This window comes from Gossypium raimondii, chromosome 1, assembly GCF_025698545.1.
Source record: "Gossypium raimondii isolate GPD5lz chromosome 1, ASM2569854v1, whole genome shotgun sequence".
In the NCBI taxonomy this organism is placed as follows: Eukaryota; Viridiplantae; Streptophyta; class Magnoliopsida; order Malvales; family Malvaceae; genus Gossypium; species Gossypium raimondii.
The window spans coordinates 24199331-24208629 of NC_068565.1; the positions used below are offsets into that span (position 1 = coordinate 24199331).

Sequence of the window (9299 nt, forward strand, 5' to 3'; positions counted from 1 at the left end):
TTTTTCGCGATTATCGATTAGTTGACCCGCTTCTTGATCTATATGATAATTTAATTCAACTAACCATTTCCAATACCTTAAAATATCTAAATACATGTATCTAGCCTTTTACTAACATTTTACATTATTACCCTAAAATTTTACCTTTATTCAATCTAGTCCCTAAAATCGAAACTTACACGTTTATCACAATTAAGCCCAAAATATGCTAGTCAAATTTATTCTTATTCAGTTACAGCACATAATTAATGGAATTTTACAAGAATTGCATCTTTGAGATTATTATTTTATCATTTTAGTCCCTAAACTTAAAATTAACCAAATTCACTTTACAAAATAATCCTATATCAAAACAACTCTTCAAGTTTAACCATTTAACATCTAAGAACTTTAAATTCATCAATGGTGATTTTTCAAACACATAATAGTTTTACAAAATAGTCCCTATACTAACTAGATTATGTTACAATGATATCAAAACATAAAATTACTAAAAATGGATAGAGAAACCGCGTACATGCAATAAAACTAAGCTTGATTGAATCTTCCTAATGCAACAATGGTGAATTTAGTTTGCCAAGAAAATAAATGGAGAAGATGATCAATTTTACCTATTTTGTTTTTGTAATTTATTATTTAATTACTATTTTACCCTTTAATATTAACTTAAATTTCTTAAATAACCACACCTTAACCGTCTACTATAGCCACTAGGGTCTAGTTCCCACATATAACCCTTAAATCATGATTTATTATTACCTTTAAGCACAAATAAACCGACAATGATTAGCTTTTTCCATTTTTACAATTTAGTCCTTTTCTTTAATTAACTATTCAAACATCAAAATTTCCTAATCAAACTTTAATACGACACTCTAATAACCTTGTAAATATTATATTAACTAATTAATATTTACTTGACTCATTGGTCAAAATTGTGATCTCAAACCACTATTTTCAACACCATTAAAAAATAGGTTGTTAGAGATTTTTATAATTTCATAATTTTATAACATTTTTTATTTTCAATAATTTATTTTCTTTGAACTAGTTAGACCGGTCGTTCTAAGAACCAATTGGTTAGGCCAGATGAAAATTGATTAAACTTGGGGGTGTCCAAACTTCGGTTAAAATCAAATTAACTGACCAAACTGATCTAATTTGGTTAATCGGTCAATTAATCGATATAGTTTGGTCAGATTTCAGTTAAAGGTTTTTTAGAATTTTGGTTAGCAGTTAATTCAGTTCGAAGTCAGGTAACTAATCGAATTAACCAAACTTAATAAATAATATTATATATTATATATTATACGTATTAGGCTATTACTAATTCGGTTAATTCAATTAAATGAATATTATCAATTTATATTTTTTATATGTTTTATACTTGTTTTAACAAAAAAAGGGAAGAAGCAAAACATTTAAATTTCAGTTAATCGATCGAATTAACCTAAATATTTGGTTCTGCTAATTTTTTTGAAAAAAACTCAATTCGGTTAACAGTTAAATGATTAAAAAGTTCAATTCATTCAATTAATACTTGTTCAGTTTGGTTAACCATTTGAATACCACTAGTTCAACTGTTGGTTCAATCGAGTTTTAAGCTCAGTTCAACCAATTTGTATTGTTTCGTAGGTCAATCGATATTTTATCTCTCATTGGACTAATATCCTGATCAATTTTTTGGTCTGGTTCGATTTAGATAACATTGAATTTCAAAATTTTTGTTTATATTTTTAAAATCATTTTTATTATGTAATAAAAAACTCATTTTTATTTTTTGAAATTTAAAGAGTTCTTTTTTCATTATTTTTTATAATATTTCTTGTAAAAATATAAATTTTTTATTTTTAAAAATTATATTTTTAAATTTTTATTTAAATTGTAAAAAATTTAAAATTTTTTATGTACTTTTAAAGGGTAATAACCAAATTGACAAAAAACTATAAATATTGAGGGTTAAAAAGTTATTTTACTTTTGATATTGTTAACTTAATAAAAAAATTAAATGAAGATCCAAGATTTAAAATATATATATATATATATATATAAAGACTCAATGTAATAAAATTAAAGTATAGGAATTAAATTTTAATTTTTAAAAGAATTCTGGGAGGTTTAGCATGTTTTTTTTTCATCCTTATAAGAAAACTTGGACTTCAAATGGTTGCAACAAAAGTAAAATGTGGTCATTTTCCACATTTCTTCCATAAAGAATGTTATTTTCCATAGTGATCATGGCTAAAAACAAAGGGTTGTATGTGTAATTTTCGGCCACGTGAGCATGAAATACCATCGTTTTTTTCCCCTGAAAATGTTCTCATGTACATCCCATATTTCATGCAGTTTTCTTCTTCTTCTTTGTTGGAATTCAGGTTTTAATGGGCTGTGTTGAAACCACTTTAAATTTGAAGAAAAAATGGGAATCGACTTTGAAAATAAAAAGGGGAGTCGCCACTGATCTTTTATTAAGGTGTGATCGGATCACCTAGAAAGTAATTTTAGATCTACGAATTTTGAGAAAATAGGTTCGGGATTCGGTTACGCACGAGGAAGGGTTAGCACCCTCGTAACGCCCAAAAATTGGTACCGAATTGATCATTTTATGTCTTAGTGTTGAAACTTTGAAAAGCTTTGAAAATACAATCCTTCCCCTTTTTATTAATTTCATAAACGATGCATGGATAAATCGATGCGAATGCCAAAGACCTCATTATCTTAGAGTAATAAAATGACACACCTAATATATTAGGGCACGACATTTTTAGTCATCGAGAATAATTTTGTCTTTTCATTTTCAAAACTTGCATGCTGAGATTTAAAAAGTATATTCAATTGCTTTAAGTCTGATGAAAAATTGAAACCCAATACGTTAGGGCACGATTTCTCAAAGTTCCGAGCATTGAATATTGCCCTTATTATTTTTTAAAATCCTCATTTCGAGAAAACGACGTATCACATCCAATACATTAGGATACGACTTATCGAATTCCCGAGAGTGAGTTTTATATTTTGATTAAAGAAAACTTTCGATTATTTAGATTCAACGAGGAAAAATAGAACCCAATATATTAGGGCTCGATTCTCTCGGGGATTCCAAATATCAAGTATATGTGCTATTTTGAAAGGATTTTGTATGAAATAACTTTGACATTTGTGAATTTAAAAAAAAACGATTGCATAATAATGTACCACGCGAAATAACAATTTTACACTAAAGCATACGCCAATACATAACAAAGATTCAATATACGCGAATAAATAATATCATACACATAAGAGCAACAATTCTTATATCCTATATTATGCAAATACTAACATCCACATTAGCAAGTAGAATGAATTAAACAGACAATCTTATAGAGGTAAGAAGCAAATTAAACAAAATGTGACAAGTTTCTTAATAAACAACATTAAGAAATCGTGAAAGAAGGAAATTATGTATTAAGAGGTTTAAAATAAGTGCTATATATGTGTGAAAATTTGAAATAAATAAAATACAATCAAAGACAAATATGTCATAAAATAATAGTAGCTCAATAATTTTTAAAATGAATATTATCAAAATACATAAAGATATATATATATATATATATTAATTTAGATAAATAATATATATAAAGAAAAAATAATAATAATGTAAATAACATACGTATATACTAATAATAGTAATAAAATAATTAGTAAATTAATATAAAAAACCAATAAAAAAGGGTTAAATCACAATAGACCTAAATTAACAAGAAATTAATGTAATTAAAACAAAACGGGGGACTATATCACAACGCGCGAATTATATGGGGGCTGAGTAGGAAATATTCCCTCCCTTCCAAAACGCAGCGTTTTATGCAGATCAAGTTGAAACAAAAATAAAATAAAAGATTAAATTTAAAAAAGGAAATGAAAATGAAGAGGGTATTGAATTGAAATACCGCGTGAAACAAGAAGGACTCGGCGCGCAATTACCCCTCCCCCTACCAAACACGCAGATCTAGCCGCAGATGGACCGGGTCATCGGGTATGGGCCCATACGGCGCCGTTTTGGAGCAACTGATTAGACTCCAAATGGCGTCATTTCACAGTACGCATAAAGCCCCAAAAAACCCAGGCATTAAGCCATTTCTGTCAGTCCTACAAACCCTAGCCACTCTCTACTTAAAACTTAGCCTCCCAAACACCGATTAATCTCCGCCCAGACACTAACGGCGACGGAGGGAGCGAAGATCCAACGGTGCCGAAAAAAGGTGATTTCCCTTTTATTTTACGTCTCCTTATACATATTTATATTTGATAAGAAAATGGAAAGAAACATGAATCGAAAAAAAAGGGTAGAATCCAAAAGAAAAAGAGGGAAAGGAAACTTGAAAGATCACCTTTCAAAAACTCCTCTATTGCTTTTTGATTCTTTGTATATATGGATCGTGTGTGTAATGTTTACAAAATTTGGAAAATGGCTTTATAGCCGAAGATAAAAAAAATCCAAAATACAACCAATATCCTTTTTCTTTTTTCTTTGCTGTCGTTTTCTGCTTGTTTTTTCTGTTTGTCTGCTTTTGTGCAGGTACGGAGGAGTCTAGCTGGTGGTACGGAGGCCAACGTGGCGTGGAGGCGCTGCATGCATGGGGAGTGGCTTGGCATGCGCAGAGGGTGGCCTCGGTGGCTGTGGCGCTGGCGAAAACTCTAAAAGCTTCTAGGGTGCTCCACTGATTTGGGCTGAGTTTTTGCCCTGGGAGATCCGGGTTTAGAAAGTTGGGTTTAGGGTCTGTTAAATTTGGGTAGTTTAGGTTAAAACGGTTTGGGTCATATTGTAGTTGGGTATTGGGCTAAACGGGTTAGTTATTATTGGGCTGGATGTAAATGGACCTTAAAAATGGACTTTTAATTTTTATTTGTTTTTATTATTTAATTTGGGCCGAGCAAATTTGGGCTATTACAGCTGCCCCTTTTTGCTCATTGTCGTGTAACGGGAATGCAGCAAAGACTTTGATAAGGCCAAATTTGCCTGGTCATGCGGGATTCTGGTATTCTTCTTCAAGTAACCTCATTCCATCCTACTGCATATTCAGAGGCATAGGAATTGGTGCCTCGATCCTCTCTACCGTAACGTCGAGGAGATAGGATTCGTATCTCGTAACTTAAATCTATTTAACCGTGATGTTGAGGAAGCAAGATTCGCTGTCCCACTACATCGCCTGGGAAATAAGATCTGTAATTCTTCGGTCTATTCCACTGTAATCTCAGGGAGATAAGACCTGATGCGATCTACTCTACTGTAACTTCATAAAGATAAGATCCTTTATCTTAATCCACTCCGCTGTAATCTCAGGGAGATAGGATTACTAGCTTCAATTTGCTCCGCTGTAATCTCAGGGAGATAAGATTTCTGGCTTCAATCTGATGCGATCTACTCTGCTGTAAATTCAGAGAGATAAGATCCTTTATTTTAATCCGCTCCACTATAATCTCAGGGAGATAGGATTACTAGCTTCAATCTGCTCCGCTATAATCTCAAGGAGATAAGATTTCTGGCTTCAATCTAATGTGACCTACTCTGCTGTAACTTCAGAGAGATAAGATCCTTTATTTTAATCCGCTCCACTGTAATCTTAGGGAGATAGGATTACTAGCTTCAATCTGCTCCACTGTAATCTCAGGGAGATAAGAATTCTGGCTTCGATCTGCTCCACTATTGCTTAGGGAGACAAGATCTGTAATTTCCCAAACCTATTCTCTAGGGAACATGACCTGTATAATGAACCTAATTATACCTAATGATTAGGATGACATGATCAAAATGAATCAAATGCTCCTAACTAGGCATGTGGATAGTGTTTGCATGAATGCAGAGCTTTATTTTTTCCAAGAATGATCCCGCTTAGGTTGTCATTACTCGAAATTTATCAAGGCATTAACACTGACGTGCTACAATGCCTTCTCGCTTGACCTGCTTCTTCAAAGCATCACTTAGTCAGATTGCCCCACTATAAACCTTAAAGTTTAATCAATTAGGGCCCCAAAATTTGTACCACCACTCTCCCACTGTAATCTAAGGGTAGAAATATATGGCCTTTACTCAATCCTCTCCTATCACAATTCAAGGATACAGGATCTAGATCGTTCTGGTTTCTTACACCATTCTCGGGGTGTCGTACCAAAGACTTATGCGCAAGTGAAGGCTCTCTTCTCCATGGTAACCTCTTCTCATTGCCTGATGATCATTACTTACTCGTTTATTTAAGCTTTATGACATCTTGTTATTTTGTTCAATCAATGCATTTGACAACAAAATCTGAAGAGAAAGTCCAAATTTAGACTCTTCCTTTTCAAATTTCCAAACTTTAAATTTGGTGTGTTCTAAACAATAGTCCTCTTTCAGGTTCCTATATTATTTAGAAACTTTTCAGAGTAATATGCAAAACTTCCTTTGTGAAAGTTTTATTAGTCCATTAATCATTATTCCAATGCAACATGCTTGCAAAAATGGTCATAACAATGGATAAGAATAAAATCGGTTCTGGGCATAGCTCAAAATGAATAAATTATCACAAATAGTAAGAAAGGATAATAAAGAAATTGATTGGGAATGTATATCTTGGAAAAGAAAAAAAAAGTATTCCAAGAATCAACAAATTCAATATAAATAATAGGAGAATTAAGTCCCCCAGATATCACAGCTTGAACTTCTCTGTACAAACTTTTTAAAGACCATTCTGAGTTTAACATGTGTTTAAGAGATCTTCAGTGCTTTGTTGATGCCCTAAGACATTGCCTATCCCTTCCTGTTGATTCAGGCATAGCAAGATTGCCACACGCCCTGATCTGATCAAGATACAAGCTGCTCTAAACACTTCATGCCCCATTCTGATCAATATTTGAGCTGCCTTTTTCGGGTTTTCAACTCAAATCCCCCTTTAGCCTAAGGTGCCCTTTGCGAGTTTTCCCCTTAGCCTCTCCATTTTTATTTTTTCATCATCATTTTTTCATTCATTTTTTTTAGGAATCAAAGCGCCCTTTGCGGGTTTTCACTTTGATCCCTTTCCTTCAAGTGAAGTATTTCTTGACTGAGTCTGAGTTTACAGGATTTGGCAAGTTTTTTTCCATCCATCTCACTTAAAATCAAAGCTCCACCAGAAAAGGCCTTCTTTACGACATAAGGACCCTCCCAATTTGGCATCCATTTTTGTCCAAAGTCTTTTTGTATAGGGAGAATTTTCTTCAATACCAGATCCCCTTCGTGGAATTCTCTGGGATGAACCTATTTGTTTTAGGCTCACATCATCCGTTTTTTATACATATGACCATGTTGGATGGCTCTCGACCTTTTCCCTTCTATTAAGTTCAACTGGTCGTATCGAGACTGAACCTATTCTGCCTCATCCAATTCCAATTCAGTTAATACCCGAAGAGATGGAATCTCCACTTCAATGGGTAAAACAATTTACATCCCATAAACTAGAGAAAAGGGTGTTGCTCCAGTAGAGGTCCTAACGGATGTTCGACAACCTAAGAGAGCGAATGATAGCTTTTCATGCCAATCCTTGTAGGTTTCAGTCATTTTTCCCACAATTCTCTTAATATTCTTATTGGCCGTCTCCACTGCACCATTCATTTTTGGGCGATATGGGGACGAGTTATGGTGACTGATCTTAAACAGACTGCAAACCTCTGCTATTGTGTTATTATTCAAATTCAACGTGTTGTCGGATATGATTCTTTCAGGCATTCCATATCGACAAATGATCTCCTTTTTCAAGAATTTACTAACCGCCGATTTCGTGACATTTGCATATGAAGTAACTTCCACCTATTTGGTAAAGTAATCAATGACCACAAAGATGAAATGATGCCCATTCGAAGCCTTTGGTGATATCGGCCCAATAACATCCATGCCCCACATGGAGAACGGCCACAGAGCAGTCATAGCGTGCAGAGGTGAGGGAGGTGCATGTATCTTATCTTTATAAATCTAACATTTATGACACTTCTTGGCATAGCTAATGCAGTCCCCTTCCATAGTAGACCAATAGTATCCAAATCTCATGATCTGTCTGGCCATTGTAAAACCATTTGCATGGGTTCCGTAAATGCCCTTATGGACTTCCTCCAGGATCTTCCTAGCCTCCATGGCATCTACACATCTTAACAACACTTGATCTTTCCCTTTTTGTACAACACTTCCTCATCTAAGACATACTCAATGGCTATTCTTCTCAGCGTTCTCTTGTTGTTTTCTGTCGCTTGATCAGGGTATTTTCGATTCTTCACATACTGTAGTATACTCGGATACCAAGGGTGATCATCTTTTCCCTCTTCTTTAATACTGTAGCAATTAGCCAGAACTTCGTATATGCTCATCTGAATAGGCTTCATGATTTCTAACTTGTTCACCTTAATCATTGAGGCTAGAGTAGCCAGTGCGTCAGCCATCTTGTTTTCCTCTCGTGGGAGATAATAGAAAGTGATGTCATCAAACTCATCAATCAATTCAAGAACCAGTTCTTTATAACTGATCAACTTAGGATCTCTGGTTTCCCATTCTCCTTTGAGTTGGTATATCACCAATGCAGAATTTCCATACACTTTAAGCACTTTGATTTTACGTTCAATGGCCGCACGAATACCCATAATACATGCTTCATATTCTGCCATGTTATTTGTACAATCGAAGTCCAACTTGCTAGCTACAGGATAATGATCTCCACTTGGGGATACCAAGATTGCCCCAATTCCATTACCTATAGCATTTGAAGCCCCATCAAAATTTAACTTCTAGATGTGGTCTATTCGAGGGTTTTCTTCAGTGTTTGCCACATACAATAAGTCCTCATTTGGAAAATCAAAGTTCAAAGGCTCATAGTCTTCCAAGGCTCTGCTGGCTAGAAAATCAGCTATTGCACTTCCTTTTATAGCCTTCTGACTTACATATACTATGTCAAATTCAGAGAGCAGAATTTTCCATCTAGCCATTCTCCCATTTAAAGCAGTTGATTCCATCATGTACTTTAAAGGATCTAACTTTGAAATAAGCCAAGTCGTATGATACAACATCTATTGCCTTAGTCTTCGGGTTGTCCAAATTAAAGCACAACATAACTTTTCAATAGATGAGTACTTCATTTCACAATCAGTGAATTTCTTGCTGAGATAGTATATTGCTCTTTCTTTCTTTCCTGTTTCGTCATGTTGGCCCAAAACGCATCCCATGGAATTGTCAAACACCGTCAAATACAATATCAAAGGCCTATCTGGACTAGGCAGTGATAGTATTGGAGCATTAGCCAAATATTGTTTTATCTTGT

General features: G+C 34.1%; 1 protein-coding gene across 1 annotated transcript; it reads right to left on the reverse strand.

The window, feature by feature from the left end:
• Positions 1-8139: 8139 nt before the first annotated feature.
• LOC128041960 (uncharacterized) lies at positions 8140-8625 on the reverse strand. The gene has a single exon (XM_052633001.1). It carries the CDS (start codon positions 8623-8625, stop codon positions 8140-8142), a length of 486 nt encoding a protein of 161 aa, XP_052488961.1.
• Between the last annotated feature and the right edge of the window lie 674 nt (positions 8626-9299).

Excerpts from the sequence above, each read along its gene's own strand:
- LOC128041960 (XM_052633001.1), bottom strand. The coding sequence starts at position 8,625 with ATGGGTATTCGTGCGGCCATTGAACGTAAAATCAAAGTGCTTAAAGTG.